General features: G+C 42.1%; 1 protein-coding gene across 2 annotated transcripts in view; it reads left to right on the top strand.

The window, feature by feature from the left end:
• Positions 1-1514: 1514 nt before the first annotated feature.
• The window catches only part of CSGALNACT1 (chondroitin sulfate N-acetylgalactosaminyltransferase 1), a 16388-nt gene continuing 645 nt past the window's right edge, over positions 1515-17257 (top strand). The window contains exons 1-7 of one of the 2 annotated variants that reach the window (XR_007507801.1): positions 1515-2148; positions 9513-9729; positions 10938-11039; positions 11839-12017; positions 12415-12509; positions 15632-15713; positions 16077-16695. Coding sequence is in view for 1 of the 2 variants with exons in the window: in XM_049815162.1 (XP_049671119.1) it covers positions 1515-2148; positions 9513-9729; positions 10938-11039; positions 11839-12017; positions 12415-12509; positions 15632-15713; positions 16077-16360 (1593 nt within the window). In the remaining variant the exon portion in view is untranslated. Of the gene's footprint in view, positions 2149-9512; positions 9730-10937; positions 11040-11838; positions 12018-12414; positions 12510-15631; positions 15714-16076; positions 16880-17257 lie in introns of those variants that run through there. The other variant, XM_049815162.1, reaches the window with a different exon arrangement.

The following is a 17257-nucleotide window of genomic DNA, read 5'->3' as shown; positions in this document are numbered from 1 at the left end:
TGACTAAAAGGACTATGAAACTCTATTATCAAAAGCAGTGTCATAATGTCATGCATGCATGCAAGGGGAGAGCGCCAAGGGGTTAATTTGATTGTGTTTGAGTCTAACAATGCAGTGTCACAGTGTAATCTAGGATGTTACTCAGCCTTGGCCTAAGTCTACTGTCAGCTGAGTAAATAATGAAGTTCCTTGCACTGGCATGGATTTGGGCCAAAACTGAGGGATTTTGAAAATCCCACTGGTAGTGTTCTCAGCGCAATTGTTTTAATATAGCTTACAGCTAGATCAATATTCATGTTCAGTCATCTAATTTTTCTTTCCCGTTTCTAAGTATACTTGAGGATGTCTTACTAAAAATTATAATGTTCACAGTTTTCTCTTATTTTAAAAAATACCTAAGCCAGCTTTCCCTAAGCCTTCTCTGTGGTCTTCACTCCTGGGCAGAGAGCATATGTGGAAAACACAGTAGTACTGTACACTGTTGCAAGACTTTTTATAAAGTTATGTGAAACAGAAGAGGGCCTTAAAATGATAACAGAGTGTGCAATAATGAAAGCCTCCTAGATGGAAACAAAGCTTCCCCTGATTTTGAGTAAGATTTGGTCTGAATGCTCCTGAAAAAATCCTGTCCCTAGTTCTTTGGGTTTTATCGGAGCATCTGGTAGGGTATGTCAAACAACGTTACTTGCAGCAATTGGCTTGGATAACAGTTTCTAGTTTCTTGGTTATCAAATTTCTGCTCCAGGTCAGGCTTCATATGTTCAAATGGGACCACATTTGCCACCTGGTGTTTTGGAAAAACTGCCTGGAAGCTGAAATGTGTGCAGTAGCTGTGGGACTGACTGCCTTCAAAATTTGAGTGCTCTAAGAGTTGAGAACACTTGGAGGGCCATCATTGCTCGGATGAACTGAGCACCTTAACATCTCACCAGAAAGTAACAGATGATGACTACCTAATATTTCTAAAGCATGGCAGACTTTGAGGCCTGGACTAATGTTTCATTGGCAATGGGTCAAGTCATGTTATTAAATTTAAACACATGCATACAGGATTTCCCATGTAAGGGTCTTGGCACCTTTTGAGTCTTAGCACAAGCACTTCACAGCTCTGAGATCTTCCAGACTGGTTGAGAAATGAGGTAAATTCTTAGAACACTCTCAATCGTCTGGACTGAATGACCAGATTCTAACGTGCCTGAATGACTGTCTTTGTCATTTGTCTTTCAGGTCCTCAGGCTCCATCAGCCACATGCTGATCACATTGCAGCAGTGTAGGTGTTGCCATGAGGATCAGGAGGTATCCTTTCTGCTTCGCAGCTTGTCTTTTGATCCTGCTGGGTAAACGCCAGAGAGAGCCCAATACAGAGGCAGAGCACACATTTTAAAGAGAGCTGACAACAGTTCCTGCACATACATGCATCTGTGTAAGAGTAGTCCAAGTCCAGGGGCCTCTGTGGCACTGCATGGACCTAAGAACTGTTGCCTGTGTGGGGTTAGACTCTGCTTTTTGAGACATGATGCTCCGACGAGGATTTATTCTGTTTCTCCCCCGACTTGTAGGCCTGCTGGTGGTGGCCTGTTGCTTGGTGTCTATTGTTTATATGTTGGCTTGCACACCCAAGAGTGACAGCCAGCAGCTTGCCTTGCCCAGGGTGCACAGTCCAACTGCAAAGGAGGGATATGAAGCCATTCTGCAAGAGCGAGAAGAGCAACACCGCAACTACATCATCAGCTTGAAGAAACAAATAGCCCAGCTGAAGGCTGAACTCCAGGGCAGGAGCGAGCAGCTTAAGAATGTGCAGGATCAGTACCCAGACCCCTTGGACATTCAGCTTGACCACAGTAACCCAGAAAAGGCCCAGGCTAACCTGCTGGCTTTCCTCCGTTCCCAAATAGACAAAGCAGAGGTGCACAGTGGCGTTAAGCTGTCCACGGAGTATGCAGCCGTGCCCTTTGAGAGCTTTACCCTGCAGAAGGTGTACCAACTGGAGACAGGGCTGACGCGCCACCCAGAAGAGAAACCTGTAAGGAAGGATAAGCGAGATGAGTTGATAGAGGTGATCGAGTTAGCTGTTGGGAGTTTGAACAATCCAGAGGGGGAAGGCAATGCAAAACACCGTGTATACACAGCCTCCGACTTCGTTGAAGGTTTGTATGCAGACAGCAGGTTAGAAGGTCCACATAGTGCTGGTAAGGGGTTCTGGTGTGATTGCGTTGCTGAGGGAGGTGGGCGTTATCTTGGAGCACAGATGTCTGGGATGGTGTTAGTGCTGTGACCCAGCAATGCTGTCTCAGGCACAACTGCAGAATGGCAGCTTTCCTGGGGAACGGGACTTTGACAGGAGAGCCTGCCAGTCTCTCATAATGACCACCGATGTGTGCTTACAGCTCTCTAGTCATGCACTTGCCTCAGAACTGACAAAGCAAGGAGTGAATGACCATGCTGCAATCCCAGATCTGTTACCAGTGCTAAGACTTACAACTGCAGTTCAAATCCAAACTCCAACATTACCCTTATTTCCACCTGCACAGCTCTGCCAGACTCAGAGTGGCAAGACAGGTTTTGAGGACAGCAGCTGAGGAGCTCAGTAACTCAGTTGGTATCAGCTATAAATTCAAATGACTAGGAAAGCTTAACCTTTACAGGGTATGTCCTATACCAGGAGTGGTGCACCTTAGCCCTTGGATTCTAAAATGAGCTAAACAGTCTTTACCCTCACATGTAATATTGAGGCAGTAAGTGTGGATTTTTAAAGTGCCACTTTTAACAGCAATCAGTGTTTACTTCACATCTTCTGTCACCAAATCCAAAGTGCTTACTTGTTTCCAGTCAGGCTGTTTTTTCCCAGCCAGGCAGAGGCACCAGCTGTATTCCAGGAGTTGTGATGTCTCTGTGGTTGATTTCAGGTTAGCCCCTGCTGCACAGCAGCTCTGAGTTAAGAGGGCAGGAACATGTGCAGCAGAAACATGGTATGAGACAAGATTTCACAGATCTTGTTTCCAAGGGCTCATGGCTGTTTCTCATTCAATAAGAGAGCTACATTTCTACTTGTAGTATGGCTGTCCTAGTTTCACTAGGAACTGGAATGTTCCTTGCTTGTTGTTCAACAGTGTTGTCTGTAAGTGAGACAGCGGACCTAGCTGAATTTTCTAAGGAGAAGAAACTTGCTTTCCTCATCTTCAGATGTTTGTGCTGCAGACTTAGAGGGCATGTGGGTAAGATGCCTACCTTTCATGGAATGACTTCTCTAATGTGCTGAACACAAGCCTCCATGCTTATCCCAAATCACTAGTGATTTTGCTGTGGATTGTTTTCTTCATCTAATATTTATGAACAGAGCAGAGAAAAATGCATCCTCCATGTGATGAGGACAAACTATTGCTGTTCTGCAATGGCCAGTTGTTCATTTCCACTCTGTGTATGTTTCTCCAGCAATCATGGTATTGAGAGACAGTAAGGTCCTGAAGCCGTGCCGGGATATACCTAATAGTTGGGCAAGTGCCTCCCACAGCAGGGACATGAGTTGTTCAGACTGTGGAGACCTTATTGAGGCAGGTCCTGGCTCCCCTCTGGTCCAGGCACTTCCTCCACATCAGTCAAATTCCTTTTGCCCAGAGTGCATGGGCATGGAACTGGGAAGTGCTGTTGGCTGCCAGCATTTGAATGCATCATGGAGCTACATGCTTCCAGTCTCCTCCTTTCTGCTTGTTGTTTGGTTTATCATTTCAAAATATGTTTCTACTGTCTATTATAGGAGTTGAACAAGCATATATGACTGTTTGGCACCAGCTCTTTCATGGGGAGAGGGTGAGGGGAAAGGAGGCGATGTTTCCAGCCATACATTGCTTAATATTCCACCAAAGTTACCTTTTGCTTAGAGCCTGCCTTTATGCAGTCAACGGTCTTTGCCTGGGTACCAGTGCTGTCCTTGGGCAACAAGGCAGAATCTGGTGTGCAGAAAGGCATGGGGAAGGGATGCACGCTGCAGTGCTGGCTCTGCAGAGGTTCTTCAAGCTCAAGAAACCTTCCTTGTGTCCTCCCCTGCAGGGCAGGCCCTTGCTTCTGTAGGCACAAGGTAACAAATTCTCAGTCTTACTCAGCAATGCAAACTGATTTATCTGCAAATGCAGGGATCTGTGCATTAGGGCTGGAAACAAACAGCTGACTTGGCAGAAGATTTCCCTGCAGAGTTCCTTTGGAAGTCTCTGTCATCTCTTGGCAGTCTCTTTTCCCCCATCCTCCATTCTGCAAGGATGGCAAAAACTGCCGATCAAAGCACAAACAAATCCATTGCTCTGTATAACTTCAGGAGAAGGGAGGACTGAGTTTTCTGTTCCAATTCTGCATTTCAAGTATGGTTTAGACTCAGAAGTTGTTTTGAGATGGCGCTCTGCAGGTGCCACTGCCTACACAACAAGTTAGTAACCAGCTGGATGCCATGGCAGCTTCTGGCAGCTTCATACCAATCCAGCAACACAGCAACCATGAGCCGTGTTAGCCAGCCAGCAAAGGCAGCTGTTTTCATTTTCTGGAACTGCCCAGGGTAGCTGGAGCTTTCTTGGAGATGTGGCCCAGGTCTGAACTGGAAATAATACCACTTAACCCTGTAAGCTTTTTATCTTCCAGCTGCTTTAGCAATAACAGCATGCAAAAGCTGTATGCATCTCTTATGTTAAAGGTGGGGCTACTGCCCTTGTCTTAAGGTTGAGCCGATGGAGGGATGTGCTGAAATGAAAATTAGGTAATTGGGATCAGAGACAGGATTCAAAACCCGAACTGCTGCTGTTGATACATGAGACTTGTGTCTTTGTTTCTGCTCTATTCAGCAAAGCCTTTGACACCAGCTTTACGCAAGTGTGTTGCTGATCCAGAGTCTTGCTAGCATATAGAGTGGTTCAAGTTAATCTTGTTTGCTTGGGCTTCTTGTGTGGATTTTTATATTCTTGTGGGTCGCATCTGGTATCTGCTATCACTTTTTCAGTACTAGTTTATTGTTAACATATGTCAATAGGCAGGGTGGTGGTGTGGTGCAATGGATTTGGTTAGGGTCTGTATCACTTCCTCTTTTCCATTTTGTGCCTTTGTTCTTGTCTTTGCAGAGGGAAGATGTTTCTTCAAACACTTCTAATGTTCAAGGAGAAATGTTTTGTCTCTGTAGCTGGGATCTCTTAAAATAAGTGTTGCATCCTCTGCAGTTTCTAGACAGAACCACTTGCGCGTGGGAATTAGACTGTGACCCTAGTACCTTACATCTGAGCTAAACTCCTTCTCAGCAGATTGCTGTTACATTAAATTTGGATAGGATTCTCAGACAGTTCTCCTTCCAGGAGTAATAGCTGACACGTGGTGGAATTTTCCATTTTTTCTTACTCAAAACCAAGAGAACCACACCTTCTCCTTGGGGCCCGAAATGTATCCATCTGGCTGCTACTCTGCACTGCTTCTCTCTTCACAGAAGCACTTGGGCTGTTCAGCTGCTATAATCCTCCCCTCTCCCCCTTATTCCTCCCACTTCTATACCAAGTTCACCGGTTTTCTGCCATGAGGAGTTAGTAAGAAATAACATGGAAAAGATCAGAAATTTCTGTGTATTATAAGCAGGCAAAGGACCGTTCTGTTTCCAATATAAAGCCAGTTGCTCAGTGGGCAGAATAACAGGTCTGGTCATTAATTTATGTAAATGGCAGCAGAGCTGAATAGATTTGGAGGTCATTCATTTTCTCAAAGATGGAGATAATAATTTGGAGACCCTGACAAGCCCGAGTGGTGTGTTCCATAAGTGAATGTAATCACTGTCTGGTGATACTTTTTCCCAACAGGAACAGTTCCAGAAAATCCCTGGATTGCTTCAGAAATGCCCTGCCATGGCACCGTCAAATATGCTGTATCATAAGTTTTCCTACCTGAAGTATGTGGCTGTCTAATGACTGGAATTTTAAAAAAGATCGCAGAGACAAATGAAAAGGAGTAGCTTTGCTTTCTCAAATTGACGGCTACTGGTGGTGGGCTACCTGATGCAGTTTTGCCCTGGAAGCTTACTGGGAGAAAGGGTGATGCTTTTCCTCAAAGGATAAGGTGCTGTATTTTACTGCATGTGAAGTGGGAAGGCCACCATAATATTGAGTCAAAATGGGTTCAATGAATGCTGATAAATCCTAATAGCGGTTCCTACAACATCTAATGAAATATAAGTAATGAGCACGGGTCCAGGGAGTGTTTCTATTGGCTGTGGAAAACCTGAAACCTATGGTCTGTGGAACTGAGGCTAAAATTGTCATCTGCTCAACAGCATTTTGTTAAGGTTGTGTGGCTGTTTGCTAGTTATCAGTTCCATGTAGATCTCTGAAACCTGTTTGCCTGCCCTGCTGAATAGAGATCAGGTATTCTCCATTTCTTTAGACAGCTCTGGGAATTGCAGCTCTGAAGACTGGACATTTATTGCTCTTTAGTCAACCCTTCAGCCCAGGTCTTGTTTTGCTTCTCACTTGTCCTTTTCCTTCATTTTAGGGCCAGTCTCTCTGCTGACCCAAAGCTCCTGTTTACTTTTTTACATTGGGTTTCCAAAGGCTTTGACTTTTCTCCCTGCCTCTGAAAGGAACGGCGCATATTCTGAAACACAGAAGCTGTAATGGAAGGATGGATGATCAATTAACCTTCTTTTATCACATAGCGAACATGTAGGCTTTCCAAGGCATCCATTTCAGAAGTAACCTTTTCAGAAAAAGTTTTTTTTGTTTTACTTTCTTGAGACTACTTTTTTTCCCCTCCTTGTAGCTCATCTCTTAGAATTGAGGCTATTTGACGCATCTTTCTGAATCACGTAAAAAGTCCTAATGGCACAAATGAAGTAGTGCCTTCGGAAATGGAAAAACCTTGTGAAAGGCAGGATGTTCTGCTGGGTGAGTCCCCAGAGTGACTCAAAACATTCAGGCTCATTTCCAAGGATCACTGCCTGACCTTGGGCAAATCACTTTGTTCTCTGCTTCTAAAAAGATGCTTTAAAAAGGAAAGGTACTTAAAAAAGGAAAACAAATGGTTTAAATGCGCATCAAGAATAACCATATTTAATTATATGCATTAAACTTGCATACAATTCTCTTCAAGATAAAATGTAAGGATTATAAATTCTTGGATTACCATCTTGTGCAAGGGAGCCTTGCCTTTACCTAAACTGCTTGTTTTTAGCTGTAGTAGAAGTTCTGAACAAGAGCAAAACTGCAGAGTTAGAGGCAGCCTCTGTTGATATGTGTATAGCACTAGCAGGGATTCCTTGGGTCACAACATGCATTCTGCTTTAAGGTGCTTCTTGCTTATTTTGGCAAAGCTTCCTTTATTCCACAAATGTAGTATATATCTCTGGGGAAGTGGTATTTGTGGGGTCATTGTTTCTCGGCTGGGGTAGAAAAGGATGTAGAAGCAAAGACTTTGAGATGTTGCATTATTAAATTGGTTAATTTAATTTAGATCTTTGTTATTATAAAAAGTGTCAGTTCACTATGTCAAATGTGAAACAGTCCTATCTATTTCTGTCTAGAAAGTGCAAATCAGATTTAATTTAGATTTTTGTTTAGCTTAATGTCAAAAGGCTACCTTAACCTTCCACAACACAAACTTCCTTGTCAAGACCTGTGTTCAAAAACTGCCTGAGTAAATGAGTGCACCCAGCAACACGCTTGGATCATCAGCAGGCTTTCTGTAAGGATAAATGGGTGAGCAGAATTCAAAGGCCCAGATTTCCATTCTCTGGCCACCGGGAGGAGGAAATGCAGGGGCTGTTAGGTCACCATTCAGATGATCTCAAGTACAGGCTCAAGTTCAGTAACAGATGTAGTTCATGGTCTGCACCTGGGGCAGACTATATAGAAAATGCTAGGGGGAGTCAAGGGCATAGCTTTAGAAGAGTAGCAGTAAAAGAATGATGGAGCTACTATCTCACTAGATTCATCTGCTATGCTGGAGGGAGGATTGGAGCATTTGTTGAATCAGCTTATATTAAAAATAAAACATGAAGTGAATAATAGATCAGTAAATCTGCATATAGTATTAACCAACTGAAGTGTTCATTAAGAATAAAACATTTACACAATGATAGTGACAATAAGACAGTCCACAGAACTCTGGCCAGATAAAATCACACCTCATTAATCTTTTGGATGTTCTGGACATACCAATGTAAAAGCTACTATACAAGATGAAGGGCTTATGTCATTTTGCTGTTCAAAGAAACCTTTGACCTAGACCTTCACAAGAAATACAGACAGAGCTGACAGTCTATGGGTCGGATGCACAGCAATGTTACACATCAGGGAATGACTAAGATTAAAAAAAACACCATTATTTTGGCCAAGCTATTCTTCATAACCAGATGGGGAGAAAAAAAAAAGAAGAAACAAGTCAAGCAGAGGAGTTTTCTTCCAGACATGTTTTACTTGTTTCTGGAGTTTCTGCAAGAGATGGAAGGCAATGCAATTGTACTCTTCTCCTGATGAAGTTGTTAGGATGTTTACAGTGGCTTAAGAAGTAGTTAGAATTAGCATTTAATTATTCTTTCTTAAACCTAATGGACCTAACTATGAAAAAGCCTTATTTCAGTATGCACTGTAGGGACTGAAGTGTCATTTAGAATGGGTAAAATACATAGCCTTTTTGCCAACTTTATCTCATTTAAGGTATCAGAATAGTGTTTCAGTGGGGCATGACCAATGCTTTTATAGTTTATGCCAGCCCTCAACATGGGACCCGTTTCACCCATCAAGTATGTTAAAAGTTCATCAAGTATGTTAAAATTTCATTCCATACAGGGAATAAGTATATGCTTGTATGAATTAAATATCCTTAATGTCCTGGGTCTAGCCTCTTACAAACTCCATAGTGTCATCCTTGCAGACCATTACTCGCCCAGGAGTGGGCATCATTGCAACAAAGAAAATAAAAGTCTTTTGAGAGTTGAGTAACAGGAGACTTTTGTCCTGATTGTCAGTGGGTGAAGTTGATGGCTGCTGGGGCCTGGTTGCATAGTTATATTAGGGGACTTTCCAGAGAACCTCCCAGAAAGGAGGAAATGAATGTGCTCATCAGGAAATTGCTTTTCTGGGAAGTGGCCTAATCACTAATATTGCAGAGAGGCAGGTTGGCTTTCGCAGTCTGTCTGCATCACCATTACCATGCATGCCTGCAGTGTGCAACTGGAGCAGTCTGAAAAATAAGGACAGTATGTCTGCTGGGTTATACTGAGTGCGAGCAATTGGTAACCTTCAGGAGTTTGTAACTCAGCCAAGCCTAGGAATGTGCCTGTGAGAATACCAAATAGCTCCTGCAGCCCAGGCCTGTGTCCCTGCCAGAGTGACATCCTCTTCCCAATGATGGTCGATTGCATACTGCTGTAAAAGTAAAGATCTTATGCCTCTGCTGCCTTTTCAGCCTAGGTGTAACACATGAAGATTGCATCCTTTTTTTTCTACCCAGGAGCCCAGCTTTAATCCAAGATGCCCTCTCTTTTGTTTTCACACAGGGATCTACCGCACAGAAAAAGACAAAGGCACATTGTATGAGCTGACTTTCAAAGGAGACGCAAAACATCAGTTTAAGAAGATTGTTTTATTCCGGCCATTTGGTCCTGTAATGAAAGTGAAAAATGAAAATGTCAATATGGCTGACACACTTATTAACGTTATTGTGCCATTGGCCAAGAGAGCCAGCAAATTTCGGCAATTCATGCAGAATTTCAGGTGGGTTTCCATTCCAGTGCTGCCTTTACTTTTTTTACTTGGAAAGTAAAATGCAATTTCAGGAGTTATCAAGGCCTCACTCAGTAAAAATCATGCTACTTTTACATAACATTTCATTGTGCCACTAAGAAGTCATTTTTGAGATTATAGAGACTGAAAGGCATTTGGCTGCTTAGTGCATTGTGATTAACAGTAAAAGCAATTATATTCCAGTCATCAAGGTTTCTGATTTGCATGTACCTGGCTTATGTGTCTCAATCTGTTTTGTTGGGGCACACGCGACTGTAGCAATATGAGAATTGCATGCCATTAGTTGCAAAGGAACATTTCTAAGGAAAAAGGGAATTAGTGCTCCCAGACACTTTGCCAGGCCCTATTAGAGAAAAGATTAAGGCAATAAAAGGCAAGAAGGAAATGTATTTGAACTTTCAGGATAGTTACTTCTTTTATTTTTCAGCACAGAGATGATGTTTGGAGGGAGAATTTAACTGAGATGTAGCTTTAAATAGATGCCCAGAAAAGGCTGTGTTAGCAACAGATACTGACTCTTGCAATGGGATTTGTTTTGCCTAATTACAGCCATCTAAAAATAGGCTCCTTGTCTAAATTAGCCATCTGATAGATGCTTGCTTTAGGATGGGAGAAATCACCCTCTGGTCATGCTGATCTCTGCTGATTATAGATGAACTCTTGCTGACTGAACTTTGTGCAAGTGAGGCATGATGTCTAGCATTAATTCAGATTGGTCCTATCCTTAGGCTACTGGCTTGATCTCTGGTTGATGCTTAGATTCTAGTAAATGTTTCTTAACAAAATGCCAAACTGAACTCTGGAATATCTGTGACAAAAAATCAAGATTAAGAGGTAGGGTATGTATAGCTTCTTTAAAATCCCCCTTTTCATATTCTCCTAAGTGCCAGAGTTACTGCCTGCCTGCTCATTCTTCCTGGGGCTGGATGGCCTGTTCTAACAGTGTCCTCCTATTAATATAACAAACACTGCTTAGAGAGTTTTTTCCTAATCTGCCTGAAAGATAGTCATCTGATAGAGGCAGTGAGCCCCTTTGTCAGGACAAGGATCCCTGTCAGTGAATGGTGCCCTCAGGAATGCCTTCCAGGGTTCACCCTACTCTGCCTTCCCCAGTGGGTGTAGGTTATTGAAGAAAGCTAACTTCTGGGACAAGTCACAAATCTGTCTCTATTCTCTAGGGAAATGGGCATTCAGCAGGATGGGAGAATTCACCTCACTGTAGTTTACTTTGGAAAAGAACAAATGAATGAAGTCAAATCGATACTTGAAAATACCTCCAAGTAAGTACCTGAATATCTGATGTGTGCTGTTCATACACAGAGATTGTACCATGAATTGAAGACTAGACAGCTGTCCAAACTTGTAGTTGTGCCAAAAAGTTCTAAACTGCATTGGAGAAAATGGCTTTTTCTCCTTTGTATCAGATAAAAGCAGTGTTATCCTGACAGTCCAATATCTGTGGTTTTGTGTTGCTGGTGTTTAGAACCACAAAGCAGATTTTTCTGAATTTACCTCAGTGCAGCTTTTTTTTTTTTCAGGCTGGTAACTTCTTTAGTGCTTTTGAAAGTGGCTTGAACTGTTAGGACTGAAAGTTGACTTCCAAAAGCAGGTGCAGACAATTTCAGTAGAGCACATGGGAATTAGATGCTTTTGTCCAGGTCTGGTCTATCGTGTTTGCTTGCATAGCTGTGTTTGTCAAGATCATGTGGCAATGTAGCCTTTTGTTACCATCTCCATCTGGGAAGAAGACCCTTGTATAGATACAGTAATACAAGCACAGTATTTTATATTTGCCTGCTAAAAATATTTTTGTCCATCTAAGCCTTGTTGGGATTTTTGTGAGGTCTGCCCAAAGAATGTCTGTGACAGGAATGCTAGTGTAGGATTACACAGGTCAAGCTCTGGATGTGGACATAGTGGAAATCTCCTCAGGACTCAAAGAGGACATCTCTTCCCTCAAAATACTCTCAGAACTGTGATACTACAGATTTCTAGGTTGTTTCATACTGGGTTCCCGCCCCCACTTGTATTAAGAGCTGGAAAGACAGGGTAAGTTGCTGAATATTTTCCTTCTCCTAGGTCAGCCAACTTCAAGAACTTCACCTTCATCCAGTTGAATGAAGAATTTTCCAGGGGCAAAGGATTAGACGTTGGTGCTCGATTTTGGAAAGGAAACAATGTTGTTCTCTTTTTTTGCGACGTGGACATATACTTTACAGCTGAATTCCTGAACTCCTGTAGATTAAACACACAGCCAGGTACTGCTACTCATGAAGTGTATTGTCTTTCAACTGATTTTTACCTATTATGGTTTTCACCAGAGTATTCTTGCCTTTGCATTGGTAATGAAGCTGCTGTAAATCATTCTTGAAACCTAGAGAACTAATTAACACATGTATAAAAATTCCATTGCTGGTTGGCTTTTGGAAGGTTATAATTCTCTTGCTCCCACTGTGAGTGAATTTCTTGCCTTTAGCACCTGTGCTTTCTGGAACAGGATCTGTTTGTTAATTATATCCTCATGTTCACATTCTCATGCAAAGAACATAGGATCAGTCCAAAACTTGTGTGACTTTGGGTTTGGGCAGCATCTTGTAAGAGAGAGAAGTGTGTTTTATACCGCTTTAAAAAAAAATAACCCACTGTCATTTCCAGGGAAAAAGGTGTTTTATCCTGTTCTCTTCAGCCAGTATAACCCCAGTATAATTTATGGCCACCATGATTCCATCCCACCTTTAGAACAGCAGCTGGTAAGTACATGCTTCTCTGAATGCGTGCTTCTATTTGGACAGAGCATTTTTTAAAGGCACATGTGCTCTTGGGTAGCATTTCCCTATTCCTTGTGCACAGTGACTACCACACAGACAAAATTAACTACAGCAGTCACCTTACTGTGAGTTCTGCAGTTAAGTTTCACAGGGAAGTGTCTTGGTGCCATTTATTTTAACACTTTTTTCATGTTTTATACAGGGAACCTAAGAATTTAAACCATGTGTGCTTCTCTGCTAGAAGGGATTTTCTAACTAGCGAACAATTCCTTCATGGTGTGCTGTCTCGGGCTGACAGTCTCTGATCTTGCTCTCATTTCTTCCTTGCACTGAATAGTTTCTTTGCTTGCATCTTCGAGAGCTGACATTTGTAAAAAGCATAGATATCCTTAGATGAGTCAGTGAAAACAGAATTCCAGGGTCTGTCACAGTTATTTCCCTACTTACTTGAACACCTACAGTGGCTTTTCCCATCCCACAGTTCATGATTAAACTGCCTGCGAGCAGACAGCGTGTTTCTGACGTGTACCACGTTGTCTCAAAGTCTTTTGACTTGTCTTTTGACATGCTTGGAGCTGTCCCTTCTGGCTTCAATCTGTCACTGATACAACACAGCATAACTCCACTGATTTCCATCTCACCTGCTTATCTTTGGTGTGAGAACAAAGCATTATTTTTAAAAACATTGTCATAAGGCAAACTATTAAAACATGTAGTTAAACCCAGGCGAATCTCCTTGAGGAGGAGAAAGCTGTTGTGAGGAAGAAGCAGAGCACACAGATGAGACGTTCACGTGAATACTAGTGGCAGAGCCATTGCTTGGCCCTGCTGCAGATGGTAGTCTCCATTCTCTTGTGCTCTGGTATTGCATTGTCTTGAAACTAAAAGGGTGATAGAAGTGGTGGGTTTCCCTTTATGTACACCCTCCATTCTTGCTTCTCTCCAGAGTCAGTGGGTCACAGTCCTTTGCCCAGTAGTGCTGGTAAGTGGCTGAATTTTCAAACTGAAGCATAAGCCAGCTATGTGGCTTCATTCAGTTCCTCTGGGTCAGGTCCCAGCCTGCCACAGCTGCCCCTCTTACTGCCAGGCACTGCGCCTATCAGGGCTCAACCTGTCCCAGGCTGGACACTGTCTCCAGAGCATTCCAGCTTCTATTGTTGTTCTCAGTAAGTAAGAATTAGGAGTGCTGTGAGCCCAGCAACAGTCACAGCTGAAAAAGATCACTATGGGTCTGAGTCTAGTCTTCTGTTATCATTACCCCCATCTTGTGCAATCCCTCTAGGAAAATGAACAATGAGAGTTTGAAAAGTGCACCCAAATTATTTTTGTCTACTGCTCTTTGTGTTATCCAACAGGTAGCCAGAAAGTCTTTTACTGAAGAGTCTGGAAAATCCTTTCCACTGTTTTTTTTCTCAGAGGAAACTTGTTCTGATAGTACCATGGGATTCATGTTAGCTCTTCTCTCTCTGATGAGGGCCTGTCAGGGATCCTCAGGCTTGTAAGCACTGTGCTTAGGAAATGAAATAGAGTTTAGCTCTCAAGCTAGTATAAATTCCACAAAGTACATAGTCAGGATTGTGCAAATATTTATAGCTAATATTTGAATCATAAAATATGATGCTTATGTCAGAAAAACTTCTTGATTTAAAGAAGTACTGTCAATCTCATTTTTATGTAGATTTTTATATTTTCAGCCCATGTTAGTTCCCAGGCATGAGGCCAGATCTGTGCCATTAGAACAAGACAGTGTTAGCTCTCTGTTCTGGTACTCAGGCTGCTGAGAAAGAAAAGCCTTCAGAAATCTTTCAGAGAATTTGATTTGTGCAGCAGCCACTTGCACTAATGGGAAGTAATAATGCTAATGCATACGAGTAGCTTGCTGTAAGGGCATCATTATGGAGATTTCTTGTTACAGTGCAGACTTGACAGATACAATCTTGTTTCCTTTTAATTGGCTTCTGCAGCAGCTTAGCTTTTTCAAGGAAAGGAGAAATTAGAAAAGAGAGAGATAGCAATGTGAGCAATAAAATAAAAAAAAGCCATTGAGGTGTCAAGGTTTATGAACAAAAAGGAGAGGCATGAACAAGAAATCAGGAGAGGCTATTTTGGAAGAGGATTTTTTGGTAAAGGAAATGCTGGAATTTGTAAATACAGAAATGGAAATTCTGTCTCCTCATCTTCTGTAACTTTGTCGCAAGTGAAGCCAAAATTTTCAAAAATAGCTGCTAAGGGGTAGGTTTGTAACCAGACCTTCTAGAGTGTGAAGTACTGCTGACTTGCTTATAGGATTTAAATACCTGTCCCAGTCCCTTGAAACTCTTGGGTATCTCACCAGATTGGGTTAGGTCACTCACACACATGAATTATGTGAATTATTTTGTACCTGCTTTTGAAAATCATAGCCATGGTTTCTCACTGCTCTGATTTTCTACCTGTAATACATAATGTTTTCATGGTCCATCTCAGTAATATAGATTGCACATTCATTATTACAAAAGCTTTTATGGGATATATATGTACCACCTAACATTTCTGGACTTCAATTTTAGCCGGATTTAGCAGTTCTGTATTGGAAAACTATTCTTACCACTTTCCTATTTTTCATCAAAATTAAGGTAATCAAAAAGCTGTCACTTGTGCGATCAGATTAGAACCACTGTTTTCTTCCTCTTGTGGTCCACAATGCAGATGCCACCATCTGCTCTACAGCAGAGTCTGGCTTCCTGGTTTACCAGTATGTTTCTTATGTTGGATTTGAATCCTGCAGAAACTGACAATTTTGGAGAGTGTTTTGTCTGCAAAGAAGTAAACTCTAGAGAGTGATGTGATATTGCTCCACTTGGTCTACGACAGCAGGAGTGGAGCAAAACCTGATCATTCCAGATCAGGGCGTTTATCCATGATAGCTAATGACACAGCTGGTTTTGGGGGACAGAAACATGTAATGAGTATCTACAAAAACTGGTTCAGGACCAGCCATGGATTTACATGGTGAAGAATAAAAGGGCAGTTGCTGCTGTTTCTGACCACATTCAAGGACTTGTCTGCTGCTGACACTGAAAGCATTTCTGCTCCCATATAAACATTCCTTTCCCTCCATGCAGATTATTAAAAAAGAAACTGGATTTTGGAGAGACTTTGGTTTTGGGATGACTTGCCAGTACAGATCTGATTTTATCAACATAGGTAAGAAAAATACACTCCAATACGTCTGCCTTTTTACTGAAACATAGAAAATTCTGATCGGCTTCCCTGTCCTTGGCCAGTGTGTCTATGCCTCCAATTTGCAGTAGTGCTCTGATTAGATGTTCAGACTATTCCTATGTGCCGTAGAGGTTACCAGAATTTAAGTGCTGCTCAGAACAAATAAAGCAATTTTGTCTGATAGTGAAAGATTTGAAGTTAAGAAATTTGGACACTTTGATGTTGGCAGAAAGCATGGCTGTTTTAAAGGGCTGACTGGAGCCGGAGAACAGCTGTAGTGCAATTAATAACATCCAGTTTGCTAGTATATATTTCTAGTTTTATTTTGGATTTTGTTTGTGTCAGGTGGCTTTGATCTGGACATTAAAGGCTGGGGTGGTGAAGATGTACATCTGTACCGCAAATACCTTCACAGCAACCTCATTGTGATCCGAACGCCTGTCAGGGGTCTTTTCCATCTGTGGCATGAAAAGCAATGTCTGGACGAGTTAACCCCAGAGCAGTACAAAATGTGTATGCAGTCCAAGGCCATGAACGAGGCTTCTCACGGCCAGCTTGGGATGCTTGTTTTCAAGCAAGAGATTGAGACACACCTGCATAGGCAGAAACTGAGCAGTAAGAAGACATGAAGCCAGAAAGGGAGGCAAAAAGCCTCTGAATTGGACTATAGGGTGTTTTGGAAGAGAGCTGCTAACAAGAAAAGACAGGATAAGACTGAAAGAGGATGGAAATTCCAGCCGGATGGCAGCAAAAGAAGATGAGGGAAAATGCTTGTCCTCCCTTCTGGTTTTTTTTTTCTTAATAGGGCCTTTAAGTACTCCATTAGCCTGACTGTTCAGCATTTGCTTCTGGGGGAGACTTGAACACTTGATGAGATTCAAGGTCACAGAGACAATGAACATTACAGAAATGCCAGTGTGGTATTCATAATAACAAATGGATGTGCTCTTCCGTTTAGATGTTTGTAAGATGTGTACAGTTATTTAAAGGATTGAACCTTCAGTGGGCCAATGATAATGAGTTATTTTCTACATCTAACCTGACATATCTTAAAAGGGCTATTTTTGAATAAGTACAGAGCTCCTGCTCTGAGGAGGACATCTGATTGTTAATGATGGTTAAGCTGGAGTGACCAAAAATCTTTTTCCCTTAAGTAGCTGGGGCGGGGGGGGGGGGGCGGGGAGGACGGGGGGACAGCAGCAGTGCACTAACAGGGTATTCCTGGTTCATTCAGAGACAGGAGGCATCTCAAAAAGTGCTTTCTAAAATTCAGAAAGAGAAAGCCCTACTGGTCAAGTGTGATGTTTCAAAAACGCTGGAGGGTAGTGTTTATTCTCTTCTGTGGACAGTGAACAAAAAGCAATGAGCCATGTCTGTATCACATGAATCAGATGGTGTATTTCTGCTTTAGAATACTGTAAATATCTCAAGATTTATTTTTAAATGAAGTTGGTTTTGCTTGGGAATTATTTTGTCATACTTCAGGTTTTCTACTTCTAGCCTTACTAGGAAATAGTACAGCCTTC

Source organism: Accipiter gentilis, chromosome 12 (assembly GCF_929443795.1).
Source record: "Accipiter gentilis chromosome 12, bAccGen1.1, whole genome shotgun sequence".
Taxonomy (NCBI): domain Eukaryota; kingdom Metazoa; phylum Chordata; class Aves; order Accipitriformes; family Accipitridae; genus Astur; species Astur gentilis.
Note: the sequence above shows the minus strand (reverse complement) of the source record. Positions and strands in the feature narration are given on the sequence as shown.